This window comes from Pelmatolapia mariae, linkage group LG15 (assembly GCF_036321145.2).
Source record: "Pelmatolapia mariae isolate MD_Pm_ZW linkage group LG15, Pm_UMD_F_2, whole genome shotgun sequence".
In the NCBI taxonomy this organism is placed as follows: Eukaryota; Metazoa; Chordata; class Actinopteri; order Cichliformes; family Cichlidae; genus Pelmatolapia; species Pelmatolapia mariae.
The window spans coordinates 35,882,416-35,906,487 of NC_086240.1; the positions used below are offsets into that span (position 1 = coordinate 35,882,416).

The 24,072-nt window shown below is 41.0% G+C and overlaps 2 protein-coding genes across 2 annotated transcripts in view; both read left to right on the forward strand.

Moving 5' to 3' along the window:
- The first annotated feature begins 813 nt into the window (after positions 1 to 813).
- On the forward strand, positions 814 to 17,063 carry kif14 (kinesin family member 14). Its single transcript, XM_063495708.1, has 29 exons — positions 814 to 1,814; positions 1,972 to 2,226; positions 2,350 to 2,437; positions 2,534 to 2,632; positions 2,756 to 2,808; positions 2,907 to 2,937; positions 3,123 to 3,230; positions 3,373 to 3,489; positions 3,712 to 3,830; positions 3,927 to 4,099; positions 5,176 to 5,323; positions 6,094 to 6,157; positions 6,320 to 6,504; positions 6,683 to 6,785; positions 6,938 to 7,095; positions 7,190 to 7,337; positions 7,640 to 7,786; positions 8,451 to 8,583; positions 10,835 to 10,928; positions 11,167 to 11,302; positions 11,617 to 11,723; positions 12,594 to 12,694; positions 12,935 to 13,165; positions 13,380 to 13,567; positions 14,254 to 14,406; positions 14,558 to 14,680; positions 14,815 to 14,889; positions 16,244 to 16,415; positions 16,565 to 17,063. Exons 1-29 carry the CDS (start codon positions 814 to 816, stop codon positions 16,918 to 16,920), a joined length of 4,866 nt encoding a protein of 1,621 aa, XP_063351778.1. The 3' UTR covers positions 16,921 to 17,063.
- Positions 17,064 to 20,797: 3,734 nt separating this feature from the next.
- LOC134642764 (adhesion G-protein coupled receptor D2) overlaps positions 20,798 to 24,072 on the forward strand; it is a 93,809-nt gene continuing 90,534 nt past the window's right edge. The window contains 1 exon segment of the mRNA XM_063494715.1: positions 20,798 to 21,149. Coding sequence (XP_063350785.1) covers positions 20,798 to 21,149 — 352 coding nt within the window.

The following is a 24,072-nucleotide window of genomic DNA, read 5'->3' on the forward strand; positions in this document are numbered from 1 at the left end:
CTGTGTTTTGTATGATTAATGCAAAGTGACTTAATCAAAAAGCTCCACATAATGTTCCACATTTTTCCGGTCTTAGAACTGGCACTAGTGGCACACGGTGATAGAGGAGTATGAAAGGGGCACTGAAAGAAGAATAAGAATCCTCATTAATCCAGACCTAAACTAAGGTCCAGATGCTTTTGAGCAAGGCACTGAACGCACCCTGCCATTTGTACAAACTTTAATCAGTCTGATTTTATTCTCATGTATTATTCCAACTAAAAGGTAATTTTTTCTCAGTTTGTCTGGAGGTTTTATTTATATCTCACTGTCTTCCGCAGTAGATTTAGGGAGTTTGAGACATTTCGTTTATTTTAACGGTAAAGGGCTAAATTTAGATGGGAGCTTATGACTAGCACATTCTTTCCGCTGGTACGCAATCTCAGAGATGACTATCGGTCACAGTTTATTTATTGTGGCTCGGTATTGTGCTGCCATCTAGCGGTATCATAAAGTCCCTACAGGTCGCAACCATGACGTGACGTAGCGCTTTCAGAGAATCCAGCCAATCAGCTGCCAGTGACGGTGACGATTTGAAATTGAAGCGGGTAGAGGCGGAAGCGAGGAGGAGAACATAAACAAAAGAAGTTTTTTTTCGCAAGTGCAAGTAATAATTTACTCGAATGGATTTTTATTTTCCTTCAACTAACATATGGAGTCATACTTACGTCCGATTTACGTGGTTTTTAAATGTAGTTGTTCGTGTAAAGTGCATCTGCCGTTAACTCGCCTTTCTCGTAATTACACCGTGTAGGTTTCTAACAGTCCACAGCCATGTCGATATTTACCGTACAAGCGCGGAAACACACCGCTTATTACGACAATCTGCTGTCAACATCAACGTCCAGGACACCCTGCCGAGAGCGAAAGATAGCCGACACGACGCTGGGCAAAAGTGCGACCGCATCAGGGGAGTCTGCATGTGAAGACAGCAGGTCATCAGATAAAAGCCGTCCGGTGAACAGGACGTATGTCGTCTCTGCCCTGTCAAAGAGTGGCAGCGGGCAGCAGACCCCTTACCGAGCCCGGCTCACCCTACAAAGACGGTCAAGGAGGAAGACTGGGGCCGAAACGGCTGAACAAACGATGACGGACAGCAGCCAAAGCACCACAGCAGCTCCGGAGAAGAGACTGACTCTGCAGCGCAGGACCAGGACTCCCTCCATGGACAAGAGCGGACGTGGACAGCCTGGTGGCCTGCAGTCAACTCCCAAAGTTCTCGGTGAACCAAACGGGAGGACACCTGGTTTATTCAGGTCTATGAGCTTAAGAGAAACTGCGACTCATGTGCAAACACAAGGGAGGTTTGCGCAGAACAAAACCTCCTCCTCTTCTTCATCTTCAAGTAGAAACACAGACGAGACCCAGACCTTTAAAACGCCGACCAGAAAGACCCCGTTTGAGAGAATCGCTGCCAAACGAGACGTGTTTGAGAGACTGGCAGGGAAAGAAGCTCCCAAGCCAGTGTTGGTCAAATCTGCCAGTCTGGAAAGGCCCAAACCCCGAGCACAGCAAGCCGAAAACACTAAACCCTTCCCGGCTCCTCGGATCAGCAAGACGACCTCAGGTGTGCGAAGACCTGACACGACTCTGCAGGTGATAAAGACAAAGACCTCGAACCAAAAGGGAGACGTGACCCAGGTCAGGACATCCGATCCTGCTCCTCCTGAACAGATCCTGCCCAGTACCAGTGAGGGTCTGAAGCAGCAGGACTTACTTAAAATGGAAAACAGTGCTGTTACCGTGGCTGTGCGTGTCCGCCCCTTCAGTGCCAGGTTAGTGTTTAACTGCTTTGTGACTGAGAAGCAGGCCCACCTGTCAGTATATTAAAGTCTGGTTCTGGAAAATCTGTGTATAAAACACTGGCATGCTACTTGTTTAAAGAAAGAGAAACAACACATTTCTGAAGTTTTGTGTTCTGCTCTATTACAGGGAGAAAGCTGAGAAGTCCTCACAGGTCATCTTCATGAATGGCCAGGAGACTGTGGTCCAGCATCCAGAGTCCAGACAGAGCTACTCCTTCACCTACGACTTCTCTTTCTGCTCAGTGGATGCCAGTGACTCCAACTTTGCCTGCCAGCAGACCGTGTATGAGACGCTGGCCAAACCTCTGCTGCTGAGGGCCTTTGAAGGATTTAACACCTGCTTGTTTGCCTATGGCCAGACAGGTTCTGGTAAATCATACACGTGAGTGGACTCACTTTTCATTTACATCAGTGTTCTCACTTATGTGGTCATGTTTTGTTTTTGTTTTTTTACTTTTGTACTGTAATCTGTCACTTTGATGTGTTAAGACTGATTGTTTTGCAGGATGATGGGTTTTGAGGAGGAGGTAGGGGTGATCCCAAAATTCTGCCACGAGCTATTTTCTAAACTGGCCTCAATAAAAAGTGACGAGGTAAGCTCTCTCTTTGTTTTTTTACATTTCTATTCCAATTTAATTTTTATCTGAAAAAAAATTAAATGATCTGTTTGGGTCCCTTTTGAATCTCAGGTCAAATGTCATGTAGAGATGAGCTACTTTGAAGTGTACAATGAGAAGATCCATGACCTGCTGGTGACCAGAGAAGAACCAAACCAGAGGACGATGCCCGTGAGTAGTTTGCTGTTGAGTGACACTCATCCCTGGCACATGTTTTTATCTCTAACTTGCCACTGTGGTTGACTTACCCCAGGGGAAAAATGTAGAAAACCTTTGTTTGGATTTGTTTTCCAGCTGAGGGTGAGAGAGCATCCGGTCCACGGGCCTTATGTTGCTGAGCTCTCAGCGTAAGAAAATCTCGTCTTTCTCTCTTTATTCGCTGAAAGCTTGAACATTCTTGGATGGTACGTTTTTCAGAATTGCTCAGCTTGCTGTTTCTTCACAGGAATGTGGTGCGCTCTTACAGTGATGTTCAGGTAAGATGAACCAGTTGTCTTTTTATTAGTGGGCGCTTTCAAGAACAAGCTAGGTCTTCAGTGTCAAGCAGACAAAAAGCCTGTTAACCGAATCTGAAAGGCTTGTCATGGAAATGAATATCTTCAAGTGAGATTTCACACAGAGAATCAATAATAATTTAAAGTACTTTTTTCTTCTTTTTTAGGGCTGGCTGGAGCTCGGCAATAAGCAGAGAGCCACAGCGGCCACAGGAATGAATGACAAGAGCTCCAGATCTCACTCTGTCTTCACCTTAGTCATGACCCAGACTAAGGTACTATCTTCACTGTGTATTTACACCTCTTTTCCCTCTTTGAGTTTTTATGTAAAAAAAAAATACAACGTTAACACAGGGGGAGTGGATGAATCGTGCTTACATTAAGTGCCTGTGAGTCCATTTGTGTTTGTGTGTGCAGACTGAGCTTGTGGAAGGAGAGGAACATGACCACAGTATCACCAGCAGGATCAACTTGATCGATCTGGCAGGCAGCGAACGCTGTCACTCTGCCCAGACCAGTGGAGACCGACTCAGGGTGAGCACATGTTAACTACCATCTGTGGTTAAGTCATTAAGCAGTTAATCATTGCTTGTTGGAGATTGGACTTGGAGTTTTTTAGGTGAACCACGGTATATAATTTTATCATTCACAAATCAGAGTACAGTCTCTTGTCTCAGAAGGCTCTGGTTTCTTTGCATTGTTGGCCTGTTCATTAATTTTTCTATCCTTATTTTATTCAAAATGGTGTCTTTATAGGAGGGCGCCAGCATCAACAAATCACTGCTAACGCTCGGAAAGGTCATCTCTGCCTTATCAGAACAAGCGCTGACCAAGAAGAAAGTCTTCATACCGTACAGAGACTCTGTCCTTACATGGTGAGGGAACGGTGTGCTTGTGCACATTTTCTTTATTTGTATTTGTTTGTTTGTCAGCAATCACAGTGACGGTTCTCCTCTAACTGTCACCTGCAGGCTGTTGAAGGAGAGCCTCGGCGGTAACTCTAAGACGGCCATGATCGCTACGCTGAGCCCGGCGGGCAGCAACGTGGAGGAGAGCCTGAGCACTCTACGCTATGCCCAGCAAGCCCGCACAATCATAAATGTGGCCAAGGTCAATGAGGACACCAATGCCAAGCTCATCAGAGGTCAGACATCCATAACGTGCTTAAAAATTTGTATACTGTAGACAAAAGATATATATATATATATATATATATATATATATATATATATATATATATATATATATATATATATATATATATATATATATATATATATATATATATATATATATATATATATATATATATATATATATATATATATATATACACCTTATGTCTAAAGCAGGGTTTCAGTCATTTTTTTTTTCTTGAGGCACACTTACTGTGTTCGTTTGACATGTGAGCCTGGACAAATCCTTGGTCACCTTATAAACTAAAAGAAAGAGAGGGAGGGAAAATCATTTTTATATGAGAGATTCTTTTTCCTTTTTTTCCCCTGTAGTTCTTTGTAAACCTGAACATCTGCCTTTCAACACACAAAGCCACACCTGTATTTCCTTTTTTACAACCAAAACCACATAGTAGTTTCACAGGTGTAGTCAGTATTTGTGGACTGGAAGAACTCTCTCACACACACACATATATGAATATTTTCATGTCTGTCCTTCAGCTCCTCCTTCATCAGCCTTTTTCCTCTCTCTCTTTTGTTCATCCCTGTGTTTTTCTTTATTTGCGAACGTGTTCCTGTTAGGCGCTCGCTCCCGATCGCTTTCTCTCTCCTCCTTTACCACTCACCCTCCCGTCTGTCGGCCCGTTTATCCATCACCAGCTCTTGCGCTATCCAGTTGAAATTAAAGCCTGGCCCTAACCTTGCCTCCAGGCCATATTTATGCACTGTCAGTTGCACATGGCGGCTAACTGTCATGCAAGTATTATTTTTCATAAGATGATAGCGCTGCTGTTTGACGTTTTTAGCACTAAGGGGAGCTCTTGCTGTGGATTTCATTCACGATGCCTGTCAGCGGGAGACACTCAAAGTGAATGTGACTCGGACAGACAAACCAGTCAACTTCACTGAGGGACAGTATCGAGCAGTTCGCTGACCAAATCTGAATATTCCTCTCTAAAGTGGCATCGTATCTGCACGTTTTCATAATCTTGCTGCAACAGTTTTCTCAGTAGGAAACAATCTGGATGAACTTTGTGTGTTTCAGAGCTGAAGGCAGAGGTGGAGAAGCTGCGAGCGGCCCAGATGAGCTCCCAGGGCGTCGAACCACAGAGAGTGAGGCTCTTCCAGCAGGAGATTGCCACCTTGAAGAATAAACTCTGTCAACAAGAGAGGGAAATGATAGAGGCCAATCGGTCAGCATTACTGCTATAATCCTGCTGAATCCTCAAATGAACAGTTCTCTTTTTGCAGTGGAGGGGGTCAAATGAAAGCTAGTTTCAAAGTTATTCTTAATACTCACACAAAGTAATAGTATATTTACAGTGATCTATATGTTTCTGTGTATTTGCACAGTCTTGATACGTACAGTTTGTTATTGAGTTCTAATAACAGAAAGATTTAATTCTTTCCAGTGTATATTTTATTAGGCTAAAACATTCAACGTTCTGATATTAGAAATAAAAATCGGACATTTTTAGCATGACAAAGACGTAGAAGTAGAGCCCAACTAATATAGAATTTTTAAATAAAATATTTGTTATGTGTGGTTATTTAGATATTATGACAATGCTCTTTCAATATAATCAGGATTTATTACCACAGGAAGTTGTGCGCTACTCATTTATCAGAATCAGAAATACTTTATTAATCCTGAAGGAAATGATGGAAATTATGCTCTGCTTTGATCAGCTGGTTATTTTTGCTGCTTTCCAAACACTTGTGTTCTCAAGTGGAAAGCTGCAGAGTGCCCTCTGGTGGATGAACTATGTAACGTCAACCCTCTTAACTTGGTTGAAGGGTGTTTCTCCAATCTCTTCTTTAAAACTTTTTTATTTATCGGCCATTATAAATGCTGATATCAATATATGACTTGGGGTTTACTTTGGATGTTAGTGGTAGAATTTGTTCTTATGTCATTTTTGCTTTTGGTTATAAATATATTTTTTTTCAAATTTTCCGGCAGGGCATGGAGGGAGAAACTTGAGCAAGCAGAAATTCGCAAGCGTGAAGAGACCAAAGAGTTGCAGGTAATTTCTTTTTTCGGTGTAACCTTCATTTTATTAGTCTACTATCTCTATCATCCTGCACTCACCATGCTTGTGTTCAAATGCTAATGTTGTTAAAGAAGAAGCTGAAAACAAAGGAGATGAACCCCCCCTCTATAAATAATTTTTGGTCTGTGTGATCAGAAAGCAGGAGTGACCTTCAAAGTGGACAACCGTCTTCCCAACCTGGTGAATCTGAACGAGGACCCTCAGCTGTCTGAGATGCTTCTCTACATGATCAAAGAGGGTCGCACCACGGTGGGCAAGCTCAAGTCCAACTCCAGCCACGATATCCAGTTGACTGGAGCCCTCATTGCTGACCAGCACTGGTGAGACCAACTCCTCAGAGGGGGGTGTGAAAACAGTAGCATATTGTTCAGTCAGGTGGAATAGCTGCATCAAGATGGATATAACCAAGGAATATGTAGCCCTACGAAGCTATTTGGCCACTTTCTTTGCATTTCACGTAAAATGGTTTATATTTTCTTTATATGTATTTTTTTTCAGTGTTATATCCAACATACACAATACTGTCAGCATCATTCCAATGGAAAACGCTAAGACTTTTGTTAATGGGAACCTCATCTCTGAATCCACAGTCCTACACCATGTAAGTAAAGCAGCAAGTTCTAACTTTTTTTTCCATCTATCGGTTCATTTTGTTACTCACTGTAAATCAAACGCAATGGTCTGTCCACGCAAGGCCCAAAGCGTTTCATAAATGATTTCTCTCTGGATCTGTGTCTCTCGTCCGGCTTCTAGGGCGACAGGGTGATTCTTGGAGGAGATCACTACTTCCGCTTTAATCACCCAGCAGAGGTGCAGTCTGGGAAGAGAGCGTCATGCTGGACAGGCGAAGGCGACGGTCATAAAGATTTCGAATTTGCTAAAAACGAGCTCCTTGCAGCTCAAAGAGTGCTGTGAGTGGAGGGAAAACCGGCCAGACGGAGGCTTTTCTGATAAAATGTAATTCCATACTATCAAAATCTGAATTCCAATTTTTGTGTTTCTCAGGCTTGAGGCAGAAATTGAAGAAGCCCATCTTAAAGCAAAGCAGGAGATGATGCAAGGAATCCAGATGGCAAAAGAAGTGGCTCAGAAAGAGCTTTCTGACCAGAAGGTGCTCTATGAAGAAAAGATCCGAGCCTTGGAGAGAGAGCTGGTATATGAGACTTTCTCTTCTTTCTTTTTTTTTTCTTCTCTTTTTTTAAAATCTAGAAATAGGCCAGTTGGATGATATTATCAGTCATTTACTATTGTAACCCTGTATTAGATTATTGACAGTCTGTAATTTTTATTTACTGTAATATTGTAAACTAAAACCTCAAATTGAAATTGTTAGGTGTATTTTCTTAACACTTGGGCATTTTTAAAGAACCTTTAAGCATAGTAGAGTTTTACACACTCTCATACCCTGTCAGATTATGCAAACTACAGATAAATGCCAGCATTTCGTTCCTTCAGAATGAGGAGAATGAGCGGAAGCGCCAACAGGAGTTGGAGCAGCAGAGGGTTGCCAGCCAGATGGCAGAGCTCAAAACTGCCAAGCTGGAGTTGGAGCAGGAGGTGGATGTCCAGAGGAAACGTCTCCGTATCCACATGGAGACCCAGGTTAGGATTTTTGATTAAATTAAGGAAACAACAAAAAAAGGATGGGCTCAATTATTTTGATTTGTGCACATGTTTAAAAAAAAAAAAAAAAAAAGAATACCCAATTTACATTTGGCCAGTCAGCCTTTATGGGAAGCCTCCTGTGTGAAGGTTCTGTGTGTTTGCAACCCTTTGGATCTCAGGTGCTACATTATGAGGTACAGGTGGAGACTGCCTTGCAGGGGAATTGGGCAAAATTAAACAGGACATGAACAATCACTTTTTGATGGCATTTTTTTATGGATAAAAGTGAAAATAGCTCAGGAATGTGACCGCTGTACCGTCAGTTTTTCCAGAAAGAGACTGTTGCCTTTTCTTTTGTTTCCCCTATGACTGTAGGTGGGTGGGTAGGTGGGCGAAATGTGTGATATTTTAAGCAGTAAGCTTCTCGCTTTTCTGGAAGTAGGCATACAGGAAATCTATATTCATTAATTACATCACCTCCTTCGTTTGCTCATCCTCATGTTTTCTGATGTTATGAATGAGCATTTGCAAATATGCTGACTCTGGGCTTTATGTTTAACCATTTGGGATGCGTTTCGAGCCACCGTGGAGCTTGGCTTCAGGCGGAATGTTTTACCCTGATGGTTTTTAATGTTGTTTACATTACCATGACTCACTCAAGGCTATGGAAGAGCATCGTGTGCGCCAAGCGAGGATTGTCGAGGCCCTGGAGGCGGAAAAGAAAAAGATCGGCAAGGAGCTGGAGGAGATTCAGAAGAAAAGAGCTTTAAGGGAAAACCATACGCCCCAACATGGTAAGAGTTAAGTCAACACTGAACGTGTTTGGGAGTAAGGATCACATTGTGTAAGCAGAGTTGTCCTGAGCAGCAGAAGCATTAGAGAAAAGCTGTTTGCCACTATATCAACGTACACTGAAGGCATATAATCCTTAGTAAATATGTAAAGCACTAATGGACCTCCATATTATCAGGGATGCAGGCTTTTGAACTAGGTGGCGATGACTAGCCAGATGGTCCGTCTCCTCTTTAGACTGGGGAACATGGTTTCCACATTTATCTAAAGGAACTTCAAATTTCAATTTGTCTAACCACAGAACAGTTTTCCACTTTGCCTCGGACCATTTTAGAAGAGCTTTGGCCCAGTGCCGTTAGCTTCTTCTTTGACACAGCATACAGTGTTTACAGACAATGATTTCCATGACTGAATCGTGCCTGTTTTTAATGCAGTGCTGCCTGAAGACCTGACGATCACAGGTGTTCAGCATTAATCTTTGGCCTTGTCCCTTGTGCACATATTTCTTCAGGTTCCTGGAGTCTTATAATGATAGTATATTTGTTTTTTGTTGTTTTTTTTTTTTTTACAAACATTAGACATAGGAACAGATAGTTGAACCTCTGCCCATCTTATTTTCTGAGAAACTGCCCCTCTAAGATGCTCCTTTTATATCCAATGGTTTTATTTGACTCGAGACAATGTTGCGTTAAAATGACTTTTTGGTAAGGTAAGGAGTGTTGGGGAGTCTGACCATTATGCTGCCCTCTTATTCTGTTCATTTGTTTGTACAAGGATCATATTAGATGAATGGATGCAATGTCAGAATTTATGAGCCTCTCAACCCTAATCGGCAGAATATGGAGCACAGCGATCTGCATCTTACTGTAATTCCTTATAAGGTCTTTGAGAATTGTTGGTGGAAATGAGTGCAATAGCCAGTGAGTAGCTTATTTCAACTGTTCCTTTTTACAGTGAATCCCTGCTGTGTACTATCTTGTACTGCTAAGTAAAGATCATCTGAGCCAAATGATATTTAACTCTGGGCTATTAGTTGAAGGTAGGACTGGGCGATATGACCCAAAATTCATATCTCGATATTCTTTAGCTGGATGGCGATATACGATATATATCTCGATATTTTTTTAAAGCCAAAAAGTAACAACAAAAAGAGAGTTCTTAGTCACACTGTGTCCCAGATCTCACACAGGCACTTTTATTAACATACAGCGTAGATGTACATGAAAAAATTACTCAGAAATAAATTATCAGCATTTATTAAATAATAATGCTCCATAAATAAAATAAAACAATGTTGTTTTTGTGCATAACAAAAAGCTCACAATTATGCAGTCAAAATGTAAATTAAAAGACGCTGAGCATAATAACAAAGACAGATTTCGCAGCTGCTCTGTTCCCAAGTTCTAGTGCGTGACTGACAGCCTGGAGTTTGAAATCCTCGTTGTAACCACGTCTCTGAACAGGTGCCATTTGTGGTCCTTAAACACACACAATACGGTAATATTACGTTGAAGTACAGTACGTAGTACTCCACGAGGCTCCTGACTACCGTAGCCGTAATGCTCCAACAATCCATCGAGCGGTCCGGCTTCGTAGCTTACCAAAGTCGTACTAAAACATTTTTTGACAGATTGCCGAGCGCCGTGTAACACATAAAAGCGGTTCACGGTCGGTAAGCACAACCAGAACTCATACATAAGGTGCACTGTCGATTTTTGAGAAAATGAAAGGATTTCAGGCCGTGCAGCCCCCGTGCATGGGGCTGCATGGCGTCAACGCGTGAGAGCTGTTAGCTCGTTAACGCGTTGATGCCGTCCAGCCCCATGCACGGGGCGATCCGCGGTAACTCGTTAACGGAGATTTGCCGCATTAATGCAGTTATGGCGTTAACGTCATTCTAACGAGATTACCGCTACCAGCAGTAAAATAGTAATCTCCAAATGTTTTCTTTTTACAGACCAGCTCCTCTTTGATAACTGATCTTCTTGTTGCCTGCAGGGGAAGCGATAGGGGGGGGGGAGTTTGTGTTCAGTGAAGTAGAGAGAGGCAGAGTAACGTTGCGTAGAGACAAAAGTGGACGAAAGAGAGGCAAACTTGCGGCTCCACAAGTATAATTATAACATAATATAGACTATATCGATATAAACGATATTGTCACATCTCATATCTCGTATAAAAATATATCGATATATTTAAAAACTCGATATATCGCCCAGTCCTAGTTGAAGGTAATGTTTCATTTCTCTGCTGCAGTCTCTCCACAGTGGGATGCCATGAAGTTGTCCTTGATGATTGAGGAAGCCAATAAAATCAGTGCTAAACTGAAGAAACACACAGTGTTCAGCAGGTAGGAAAGAAAGGATGGGCAAAAGTTGCATATATTTTTTATTATGCATCATGTAAACACAAAAATGATGAAGAAACCAGTGGCATTACAAAAAAAAAAAAAAAAAAAAGTAAAAGCATGTAAACCTATATCCAGTCTTTGTATTTAGCTACTCCCAAAAATACAGCTGTAAATGAACACGTGGCTGCTGTGAACCTCTGACCTTATTATTTTTATTGACTTTACTCTCCTGTTTTAGACATGAGAGCTCGGAGAATGAGAAGTGCGGTGGTGTGCTACGGGTGCGAGTTCAAAACACAAAGCTGGGAATTACCACTTTCTGGTGTCTGGAAAAGTTCCAAAATAACATTGCTGCCATGAGGGAGCTCGAACGGGTAAGTCTGGGATCAATTCTGCGTTCAAATTCATAATCCTTTTTTGCTATCATGTCTTTCTCACATTAACCTGTGTTCTAGTAAGACAAAGCACACCTGTTCAGCCTGCGCGACTCTCTCTTCCTTGTTTTGCAAATTCAGAGCCTGACATCAGCTCCAGTCACTTGCAAATTTCCTAAGTGTTTGACCTCATTTATAGTCCAGAATGGATTGTTTTATGCCCGACAGAGGGATGCTGCCTCACTTTGCGATGCTTTTCTCATTAAGCTGAGTAAATGAGAGTGGACATGTCATCAGGAGTTTATTCACCACAGGGGGATTCCAGCTCTAAAGATGACAATGTGTTTTACGACCCTGATGATGAGTGGGAGCAAGATATATCAGCCTCCTCTTCCTCCGCCGCCTCCTTTTCTCGACGAAGGTAATTATCCAGCTCCTCCTATCCATAAATCCTTCTTCCTAGCATCTTACATTTACATAAGATTGAAATATGGAGGCGGGAAAGTTTTCAAAAACACTGCTTGTCCCTTAGGGAAGGGTGTGTGTGTCCATGTACCTTAAATTTCATCTGCATCAGAGCTTTTAGGAAGGAAAAAATAGAAGTGAGCATTTTTGCATTGACCCTCTCTCTGTAAGGGAACAAGTGGACACAAAGCGTGCCACAAAAACAGTTCCCTTTAAAAAAAAAAAAAAAAAAGTTTTACTTTTCGTATGTGGAAAGTTGAGTGATGGTAAATACTTCAAGTAAATTTGGAATACTTGAGTTATTTTCACAGCTCTCCCAGTTTCCACCATTGTGATTTACAACCTGGCACATATTTCTTGATAGTTAAACAGTCCTGTTTTCTCTCTTTTCCTGAAAACTTTCTGCCCAAAGAATATTCCCCTCTTTGGTGTATTTCTTGTGTTTATTAATTTTCACATGCATGCAGGTCAGGCCAAGGTGTTTGTTTGGGAGCGGTATGGAGGACACACACACACACAGCACCTGCTGTACATGCAGAACATTTTCCCCCTCACATTGTGGTTATTCTTGTCAAGCAGTCCTGGTGTTCCCAAACTACCACTAGGCACAGCCAAATGAAACACTGCACAGGCTCTGGGGCTCCACCATATTGCTCTTTTACTCCAATAAACCTTTGCCTAAACAATCATCTCTATTTACTGACCTTTCCACCTCTGGGTTTCTCCTGCAAGTAAAGTTTATTCTCCTGTGTCTAAAGAAAAAGTTAGTATAAATGTTGAACGTTGGCAGCAGTACCAAGTGGGTTTCTGGTTGGTTTGGCTTTAGAAGCAGGAGTTTGCTGAAGAGCAGAAGGATCTCAGGGCGTCTCTACGAGATCCGGGTGCATCCCATTCAGAGCCTCCACAGTGGCTCCTCACAGTCTGCTGGTAAGAAACACAAGTAAATATGCATAAAATATTTAACGTCGTGTTCTTAAAAGGCAAATGTCTGTGGAATTGAGTGGCGAAAAGCTGCCTCTTGTTGTCTTTCTAAAATGCGACATTGTTACATGAATATAAATTTTCAGACCTGCATGCAGCATTCAGTGCTACAGCTGTTAAACACTCAACTACATTTGCTTTTTGTGACAAATGATCATCACCCACTCTTCTCTGTGTCTGACCCAGGGTTAATGGGTGTGACCAAATCCCCCTCCCTCCATTCCAGCATCTCAGACCCTGGGATGCCTGGCATCTGCAAGGAGCTAGTTGGCCAATCACTGGCCCGTCTGCGTAGTTCTACAGGGTCGGAGGAGAGCATGGCAGATCGGTTAATCTCAGATCTAAACCTGGTCTACATGGCTGTCCAAACTATATCGGACCTATACGACAGTCTGGATGATGACAGCCAGGATAGTGGTGAGTTCCAGTCAGCTTCATTAGACATTAGTAAATCAATAGCTACTGATGGATAGGTAATGATTAGAAGAATAATTTGTGGATATTCGTCCTCTGCCAAGGTAAGAGCTGAGCCAAAAGGCATGTATGACCAGGCCACATTCATAAAGGCGGCCTGGTGTTTATTGGGCACAAACTTTTATTGTGGTGCTTTTTGGTGGTTTCTTTTTTGCAGTGTTTGTGGGTAATTTGGTGGCACAAACTGAGTTGGTGAAGGCCACGACAGCCATAGAGAATGCAGTGTTTGTTACCATGCAGTGGTTGGCCAGTGTTAAACCCTCCTCCGGTCTGCTCTACACGATTGCGGAGGAACTTAAAAGCCAAGTCAAGAAGATGGGAGGGTTCTTCCAGATGTTGATTCAGGTAAGAAAAAAAAAAATACCCAAAGGTATCACACGTTAAAGTGACAGTACTCAAAGTTTCAAATTGAGGTTTCTGCTTGGTGATGATAAAAGGCTAAGCCAGCCTACATGCAGATTGTATCATTATTCTCTAATCATTACACTCCGCCCATTTTGTGTTCAGGCAAATCAATAGCCTTTTTTTTTTTTTTTTTTTTTTAAAATTAAAGGCTATGCATTGACATGATGTCTGGGTTTTCTGGCATTTGCAGTATATGAATGAGTCAAAAAGAGTGCAAAATCTAAGCTGACAAATGATTTTCAATTTTGCGTAGTTTGGCTAATCAAAATGCAGAGCATTGATTGACGGGTCTTAGCTCTGAGCTGTTTGAGCTCTGTCTATGGAAATGGCAAAGCTGAGGGAATTCTCAACCTTGAAGCCCCAAACAGAACATGAATATATGGAAACTAAATCTAAATTCCTTACCAGTCTCAGCACCTAAACACACAATTTTCCCCTCTCGATCCTTACTTTTAATTTTTTCTAGCATTTTAATTTATTTACTGCCCCTTCAGACTTTGTTGGCTGTTGTGCTCTCTTGCTTGCATTGATTCACTATTAAATAAATGTGAACTGAACCTGTGTATCAGTTTGTTTGTGCCGACTCGATGCTGAGTGAAACATTCCTCTCCCGCCCTCACATCCAGGGTTGTGAATCTGAGATCACATCGATGGTGAAAGAAGCCAGAAGGAAAACTAGTCAGTGCTTGGATACAACTTTACTTGCGCTTGGACACATGGCAGTAGTGACGGGCATGTCATTGAATGTCACGGGACTGGGCGCCCAGGCTATGGGCAAGGTAAGACCACCAATAATTTAGCTGGGTGATCTCTGTTTGGGCACTGTGGTCCCCCCCCCCCCCAGTCAGTTAGCTCTGGTAACTGACTGGAATAATGTGGTCATAAAAAGTCATTTGTGTCCCTTTGTTTTGTTTTGTTTTTAATCGTTAGCCTTCAGTGGTCACGTGTCTAATGAAGGGAACTGGTAAGGGTGTCCGTTCTCTCTTGGAGGAGAGCCTCACCATCGCGAGGGAAATGCTGAGAGAGGCTCAACTGTCCTATCCCAGAAGCTCAGTAAGAGATCACTCGCTTATTTAAAATGTCGTGCCTTTTTGTGCTCATTTATATCACAGAAATGCTATATCTGGTGTGTTTTTTAAAGTGCTTATTGAGTTGCTACCCATGATACCTGTCATCTTTACACGCAGGTCCTCCAGAGCCTTAAATCAAAGACTCTTGATTTAGCTCGTGCTCTGGAGAGCTACATGTACTGCCATATTTCGGTAAGTTTCATCAACAGAATCCATTAAAAGTCACAATCTGTAGCCTCTAAACCAGGGACGACAAACTCCTTTTCATTGCACAGACTGTCCTGTAATTATAAATGTTTATGTTTTTTAATTTACTGCAAGCGCATCAAAAGTGGAAAAACTGTAATTTTCCCGTCATTTAATTGTTTATCTCTTAACCAATGACTTTATGGCAGTGGGAGTGGATAGGAAAAAGCTGTAAAACCTAAGAAAATGCAGTTAGAAGTTGAAAATCTACATACTCCTTCATATTTATTTCTAAAGCTCTCTACTGGGCCAGATTCAGGTCTTCGCTGGGCCGATTCTTGCCCCCAGGCCTTATGTTTGACACCCCTTCTCTAAACCCTTTAGTTTTTTTTCACAATCTGATCTACAACACAATGCAGCTTAATTTCTTTTCTTTTTTTTTAGCCTCTATTGTTTCATTATGTTCATATTTTTTTATTAAGAATGTAATCATAGACTTAAAAAATATGTTTCAAAATTGGGGCAGATAACTAATGCCATTTATTCCTATAAATGGCATTAGTTATCTGCTTTGTGGAGCTTCATTACAAAAGTCCTGGCACTTGTTTTGGTTTAACCAGAGCAAAAAGACAACAGTGCACGCTCAGCTGAGCATCCTGTAGGTAAAGGTTAAAAACGATCCTCCGTCTTGACACAGGCTTAAATGTTACGGATTAAGACTCGCTGCCACAACAGCCCCGTTAAAGATGCCACTCAGCCTTTATTGCTCCTGTAAAGCTCAGTGTGCCGTAAGCTTATCTCTCTGCAGTCATCCCTCGGTGATCGTTCACGTAATGAATGTGTTGAATGAAGGGGCATAAGTCACAGCTAACAGGCTTGTTTGTCCTTATCTTAGCCACACAAAGTAGCAGGTTTTGTTTTGGCCTTTTTACCTTTTCAAACCAACACATGTAGGCAGCTGGGTTTTATGCTGTCCACAGTGTTATTGTAGTCAAATAAAACTGAGTTATATCCTCCAAAAGCTACTTTCAGGGTGTTTTTCTCACTATTGGTAAATGTAACAGAGGCTTGAACCCAAAATATTTTCAACTTGTAGTGATTCAGACACTGGCTGCAATTCTTTTATTTCACTTTTTGTGTAAAATGTATTCTGCTCACCCTTTAAAATATAACTTGAGCAAAATACAGGAGTCAAAACTGGTTGCATTTAGTTAATAGTAAATTTATACACATTATGATAGGATCTTTGTTGTGTTTTGTATGTAATTTAACAGATGAAGTTGTGGCTTGTCTTACAAGCATGTCCTGTTTGTTTGCAGTCTTGTTGTCATTATGTGTAAGTGCTAATGTCTGCAAACAGGAGAGGGAATCGGAACCACAGGAGGCAGAGGAAGGGGAGGAGGACGCTTTGGCTTCACTTTTGCAGAAACTGAGGACGACATCAACCAAACTGTTCCAGCTGAACCAAGCCATTAGACAGTTGCATTCATCTCTGTCTACAGCCTTACGAGGTAAAGCTTTTGATTCACAGTGTCAGACACTTACACTAATGTACTTCCTTGATGGGCAAAGGCCAACGCTAGCTCTTACAGATTATTTTCTGATAGTTCAGTGGCGGCAGTGTTGGTAGATTTAAGGATGGTTGACCAGTCTGTCCCTGGTGCCCTCCTCCTAGGAAAAGACTTCAAAAGCTGCAGAGATACAATCTCCTCTTCTGCCAAGGCTGTTGACGAGCTGATCACCGGCCTTTCCAAGGATGGAATTGGGGCCCCGACCCTGCAGCTTCCCTGTCTTCAGACCATAATGTCTGCACGAGATGAGCTCCACTCGACCCTGGAGTCCTTGTCCTCTCTCTGGAACCAGCAGGAGGAGAGAGAGAGCAGAAGTTCAGCTAGTTTTGAAAAGGATACAGAAGAAGAAACCTCAGCCAAAGAGAGAGCTGCCACTCACAGTACTGTTAGACATCGAGTTGTGAGCAAGATTGTGTACGCCCTCGCTCCAGGTGTGCAGTCTAACAGCAGCCCGCACTGGGTATAGTCTTTATTTGTCGTGTCACATGCTGTTTTACAGACTGGTAACAGGAAAACTGCAGTATAGCTATCTACAAGCTGTATTTACACAACCATCTGCACACCAGAGCAGTAGGTCCTCTAATTTGTCTTACTTCTAATGTTCTGTAAAGGTAGCTGTTGTTAAAATATTCAAACTGATTTCCCTAGCTTAGTAAAAATGTTGCTTTTCAGCACTTCACATTTATTTTAATAAAAATCAAGTGTTTTATTAAACATTTAAGCCACCAGAATGTGTATAGCGTTACGATTAGCAGATTAACAGCATTAGGAGTAACTAGCTGTAAAGATGTGCTGTGCCAGGTTTTTGCTCCTTTACTTTATATATTTTTTTCAGAGGCATTTAATAATTCTACTGCTGGTTTTTCTTATTAGTTCAAACATGCAGATTCGATAGTCAGCACCTAAGGTACAACACTTTGTTAAAGGTCTTGATTACCCACATGTTTTCTTTCTTGCATGAAGTCATTTTGTTGTCATGTTTGGATCAATATTGCTTTTGTACATTGAATAACTCGTACTGTAAAATTTGCACTCAAGAGAGACTTGTATATTTGGGGTTTCTTCTCAATACATATACTTTAACAGGGCACAGTTTTTAATCTTGTTGGTTGTTGTTGTTTTTTTGGATTTTTTTATTTAGTGCTTTATATGACTTGGTTAAAAAAAAAAAATGCTACTTGTACTTCAAAAATATATGCACATGGTTTGATTTTGCAAAGATCCAAACCTTTTATCTTGAAGGATGCTGTTCAATAAACCATGGAGCTGTGGTTAAGACTGCACTCATAATAAAATAAGACTTTGTTGAATTAAAATCAGACCTAGTTTTATTCTTCTGCTGGTCTAACAGCACAGGTATACACGGATGCTAAAAACTAGTCTTGTCCAGCATCATTGCTCCAGTTCAACATCCAAATCTGCGTGAGATTAATATCCTTTTTTTTCCATGTTTAAACTGAAATATCATTATGCAACATTATGCCTTTGGACCACTTTTCTAAGGGTAATCATCATACTATAAAGATTTTATGTATGTGTGTTCCTTATTTCCTCCTGGATAAAAAGAGCGCTCTTGATAAAACTTTGCATAAAAGATTAAATATGTAAATCACATATTAAATTTTATACAAATTCCACAGTCATATTTGTACATTTGACAGGTCAGCTGAGTATAGAATGAAATGTCAGATTAGAATGTGGTGTTATAATTTAAACATAAACATATTTGCATGTTCCATAGCCCAGTGAGGAGAGAGGCCAGGGTTAAAAAAGCTATAAAAACATTGCTTGAATAAATATGAATATATGAAGTTGATGATTGTTCAAATAAAAGAGAACATTTTAATCAATTTCTTGTTTGCTCCCAAACCTATGACATGACTATACAGAGAAAAGCTTGACAGGGTATGTAAGGAAAAAATAAACAAATGCACAAAAAGTTTTATGACTCAGTTTCATAATTTAAAAATTCTCCAAAACTAACATTTTCTTTAATTCACTCATATTAAACTCATTAGGGTCAAATTTAGTGTGAACAATAATACACAAGTGCATGCACACACACTGGAATGCCTTTGATTCTTTGTGTCATTGTGGTGGATCATAAATTTGATTTGTTTTGGAGTTGTACATCTCTGTTCCTTATATTTTGTGTCATGCCTTTATTATTGTTTTATTTTGTTGTTTTGACTGTGTTTTTGAATAGAATATGCAGTGGGAATGTAGAAGGAGATGCCATTCTTTCACCTCTCCTCACTATTTCCCTTGTTTAAGATAACTGCCATGCACAGATCTGTATAAACGTGGCAGCATGTGTTACTGTTGATTATTAGCCATTATCATTGTTCATTGTAACGAAAGAGGTGAATTGTGCACTGTTTTTGCTGAGAAGTTCCGGTTAAACTCCGTTGCTGTGTATGCTAGTTTTCACTATTGTGTCATGATTTTTCTGTTACTATCTTTATAAGTTAACTACTGAACGACATACAGTACTTTAAGCATAATTTAGTTGCTGTGGAAAGTTAGTGACTGTGTCAGCTAACATATGTGAGTTAAAAAGATGTTTTTGTCTAATGTTACAGTTAATGTTATCTAAAGTATTCTCATAGGCTCATACAGAGAATAATGGTGACTTAGTTTGGAAACAGCTGTCCTGAGACTGAGTGCATCCATAAGAATATTGTTTTGGTTATATTGCTTCTGAAACTCAATACAGACGAGTGAGAGTGAGAGCTGCGTGTCTGTGCCATTCTTTCACCTCTCCTCACTATTTCCCCTGTTTAAGGGCACAACATCATCACAGCCTTGCTTTGATCTTTGATCCCACTAAACACTTAAATAGGAGCTTTAAACTGTTAAATTTTACTGCTTAACTGACGATGACCTGACAGCAACCAAAACCCTTTTGAAAGGTTTTGCGAGAGTTTTGCGACATAAACCCAAATATTTTGAAAAGTTTCTCACCAATTCACTGAGCAACTCGTCAGCCAACTCGTCTTTAAGCTCAGATGACCTTGAAATATCTAAAGGGACCATTTTGGGAGATTACTATGATGTAGTGGGTTTCCTTGGAGAAGGGGGCTTTGGTATTGTAACCAAATGTCGCAATACAAAAACCAACGAACTTGTTGCTATTAAAGTCAACAAGAGCGACCCTGAAATTCTGCAACAGGCAAAAATGGAAATTACAAGGCTTGAATGCAGATAGATGCAACATTGCTGAATGGAACGGCTTTTTCCTCAACCACCAGCGGATCTGCTTAGATTTTGAACTCCTCAATCAAAGCCTGTGGGAGTACATGCAGGACTGGAATAACCAGGGTCTCCCAATAAGTGAATTGACGCCAGTGTTACATCAGCTCACAAATGCTCTGTCCCACCTGGGTTCTTTGGGAATAGTGCATGCTGACCTCAAACCTAGAAACATAACGGATGATGAGTGTCCCATCAAACTTATAGACTTTGGTCTTGCATTTCCCGCGTCTACAGTGATTCCTGGTGACTGTGTGAGGACGGTTGGTTATACTGCACCTGAGGTTATGATTGGTAGTCTATATAATGAAACCATAGACATATGGCCCCTGGGACTGGTAGCTGTGGAGCTTGCTACAGGGTGGCCACTCTATCCTGGAAAACATGATTATGATGTTTTGAAATTCATCATTCAGACCCAGGGGCAGCTACCAGATCATGTTTTAGACTCTGGCTTCTACACCGATTACTATTTCATAAAAGACAATGATAATGGACAGCGCTGGACATTTAAGACTGAAAGGCAATTTCAAGATGAGACAGATTATCAATCCAAGGATACTCGATACATAAAACATAGGTGTCTTGATGACCTTGAAGAACTACTGGAAGATAGCGAAGAACCTGAAAAGAGCCAACATTTATTTGTCAGCCTAATCAAACAGATGTTGGCCTTGGATCCAAACCAGCGGATAACACCCTCAGAGGTTCTCCACCGTCCCTTTTTCAATCCTGGCCTCTCTAAGAGTTCTCCCTGCGCTGACATCAGTAGCACAGGGGGACAAAACCTTGTGGTCTCTCAGCAGCCTTCAAGTTGCAAAAGAGAAAGATCACAGAAAATCAGCTGCAGTTCCCAATACTCAGAAGAATTTTCTCAACAAGAATACATCAATGCATCAGCCAACCCATCCTCCTCTAAATATGATCTTAAAATATCTAAAGGGACCCTTTTGGGAGATCACTTCGAGGTAGAGGGTTTCCTTGGAGAGGGGGGCTTTGGTATTGTAGCCAAATGTCGCAATACAAAAACCAACGAACTTGTTGCTATTAAAGTCAACAAGAGCGACCCGGAAATTCTGCAACAGGCAAAAATGGAAATTTTCATCCTGGAGCAACTGCGAGGCTTGGATGCAGATAGGTGCAACACTGTGGAATGGAACGACTTTTTCGTCGACGGTAACCACATCTGCTTAAATTTTGAACTCCTCAATCAAAGCCTGTGGGAGTACATGCAGGACTGGAATAACCAGGGTCTCCCAATAAGTGAATTGAGGCCAGTGTTACATCAGCTCACAAATGCTCTGTCCCACCTGGGTTCTTTGGGAATAGTGCATGCTGACCTCAAACCTGGAAACATAATGATTGTGGACCGCGATGAATGTCCCATCAAAGTCAAACTTATAGACTTTGGCCTCGCATTTCCTGCGTCTACAGTGATTCCTGGTAACTGTGTGGGGACGGTTGGTTATACTGCACCTGAGGTTATGATTGGTAGTCTATTTAATGAAGCAATAGACATGTGGTCCCTGGAGCTGGTAGCTGTGGAACTTGCTACAGGGTGGCCACTCTACCCTGGAAAACGTGATTATGATGTTTTGAAATTCATCATTCAGACCCAGGGGCAGCTACCAGATCATGTTTTAGACTCTGGCTTCTACACCGACTATTTCATATTTTACTATTTCATAAAAACACAACTACAATGGACAGCGCTGGACATTTAAGACTGAAAGGCAATTTCAAGATGAGACAGATTATCAATCCAAGGATACTCAATACATAAAACTTAAGTGTCTTGATGACCTTGAAGAACTACTACTGGAAGATAGCGAAGAACCTGAAAATAGCCAACATTTATTTGTCAGCCTAATCAAACAGATGTTGGCCTTGGATCCAAACCAGCGGATAACACCCTCAGAGGTTCTCCACCATCCCTTTTTCTACCCAGGCCTGCACTGGCATGAGTAGCACAGGGGGACAAAACCTTGTGGTCTCTCAGCAGCCTTCAAGTTGGAAAAGAGAAAGATCACACAGAATCAATTTCCTGCTGGAAATTGATTCCAGCAGGACCTAATTTGCTTCAACCCTGGACAAAAGTGACAAAAACATATGCAGGGATTGGAAAAGGCCATTAACAGCAAATTACACTGCAAGAATTAATTAAGCTGCTCCAATAATTATCACTTTGGCTTTTCACTTTTTCTTTTAAATTTTCACTCCCCCCACCCCAACCAGTCATGGCAGATGGCTGTCCTTTTCTGAGCCTGGTTCTGTCGAGGTTTCTTCCTTTTAGAAGGGAGTTTTTCCTTCCCACTGTTGCTAATTGCTTGCTCATAGGGAATCACCTGATTGTTGGGGTGGCCAAAACTCTAGGGGAACTAGCAATTCTTGTGAAAATTTAAAAGAAAAAAAAAAAAGCCTAAAAAATAAAAACAACCGATGAATATGTTCTTAAACTTAGGCACAATTTTGCTTAAAATCCATTAAGTAATCTCTGTGTCAAGTTCTTACCAATATTCAAAGCGGAGCAGCGGACAACTTACCATCATATCAGTCCTTCAATCAGACCTAATTTGATACAAATTGGATGTTAATTAAATGAACCAGCTTTAAGTATCAGCTAATTGTTTGTACTTTTTTTAAAAAAAAAATATAGTGCTACCCTTTAGCCTCCTAGTAGACATACCTGTGATATAAATGTGAAAATCCTCTTTTCTTTAGAAAAGTTGAGTTCTGAAATTGAAGTCAAGGTCCCTGAGATTTAACCTCCTGAGACCCAGGAAAAAAAAAGTATTTTGATTTTGATTTTTTTCATATAAATCAAGTGTTGGGTTGGTAAAAAACACATTGCAAAAAATTTTTTGTTTTTAACTAATATTATTTAAATTTTACAACATGTGCACTACAGTGCACAAGGGGAGTTCATTGATCACGAATGTGAAACTAACAAAATTCAATCCTTTTCTTGATTTCTAGAGAGAACTCTACATCACTGATATTATTCAGGTCTTGTTCACATGTTTGTCCCTTGTTTATCAGTTCCTTAGCCAAGAGGCACATGAACTCCAGGTACTGGGAGTTCTTTTGAGGTCGTTGCATGTCCTCGCTATTTTGATGGTACTGAAGCCAGGAGTTGGTGATGGCCAAATCAATGAAATAAAGCGTGGTGCGAACAGTTCACTTTTTGGTCCGACTAGATATTCTGTAGAAGCTGAGCATGCAATCTGATAGGTCAACCCCTCCCATGTCGATATTATATTCTACAACCACTGCAGGTCTTGGGACTTGTGAATTGGGACGGCCAGTGAATGGAACGATCTGTTCATCATAAAGACCTTTGTTGGCCTGGGCAGATTGAGGCAACCTTGAAGGACTCTCTTTAGAAGTGGTCCGACTTTCCCCAGGAAATCCTTTTTAAAAAAAAAAAAATTCTGGCAGATCATCGACTACTTTCAGCAAAGACCTGATCTTGTAGAAATGACCACATGTCATCGAATCAGCTATAACTGCGACGCTTGTTTTGGCAGCCCAGTACATTCTAATTTTCGGATATCCAAGGCATGCAATGTACACTGAGATTCCTAAAAAGCTATTGATTTCTTCTGGTGTTGTGTTTAAACTACACCCTGAATCCTGTACCATACGCTGGTTGGTCAACAAGGACAAGTCCTGAATTAGTTTTTTTGTCAATGTACTGCTGGAAATACTGCTGTGGGCTCCAATCATTAAGTGTCATTAGGGTACCATTATCTCCAATTCTGCATTCTCCAAACAAAGGCATGAACCTAAGATAATGGAAAATTGTCTGTGAAGGTTCTCAGTCATCCAGGTCATCGTAGTCAAAGGAGAAGCTTCTTCAGAACCTCTCGGATGAGAGGTGAAACGTCTTCAAGCAACTTAAAGAAGTCCAGACGCTTTTCTTTGCAAACTCCTTTGACTATAATGGAAAATTATTTAGCAAAATAAAATTTACTCCAATATCCGATATAGTTCACTTACAACACATTTACACTATGATTATAAGTTAAATCAATTTACTGGAAACATTTCTGCATGTTACCCATACTTTTTTCAGTCAAAATCAAAAATTCCTGATTGTCCTACATGCTGGTTTTGGACCAGATAGGATGACGGCAGATTTCAGCTGACCCTGTGTCGTTCTCCATTACATCTGCCCCTGCATCTTGATAATCTTTGTCTGGCTCCTCCTGGGTTTTCACCCTTTCCTATCTGGCTCATATGACTCTCATCTTCTGAAAGATCTATGTCTGAATCTCCCTCAATGATTGTATTAAGAATTCTTTCTGCCTCTGTCAAAAAGTTGTCTACTAGAAAAAAGTGAAACAAATTTAAGTACAAAGTCCTG

Excerpts from the sequence above, each read along its gene's own strand:
- kif14 (XM_063495708.1), top strand. The coding sequence starts at position 814 with ATGTCGATATTTACCGTACAAGCGCGGAAACACACCGCTTATTACGAC. Across the intron at positions 3,231-3,372 it reads TAGTCATGACCCAGACTAAG|ACTGAGCTTGTGGAAGGAGA; the intron begins GTACTATCTTCA and ends TTGTGTGTGCAG. Across the intron at positions 12,695-12,934 it reads TGGCTCCTCACAGTCTGCTG|GGTTAATGGGTGTGACCAAA; the intron begins GTAAGAAACACA and ends TGTCTGACCCAG.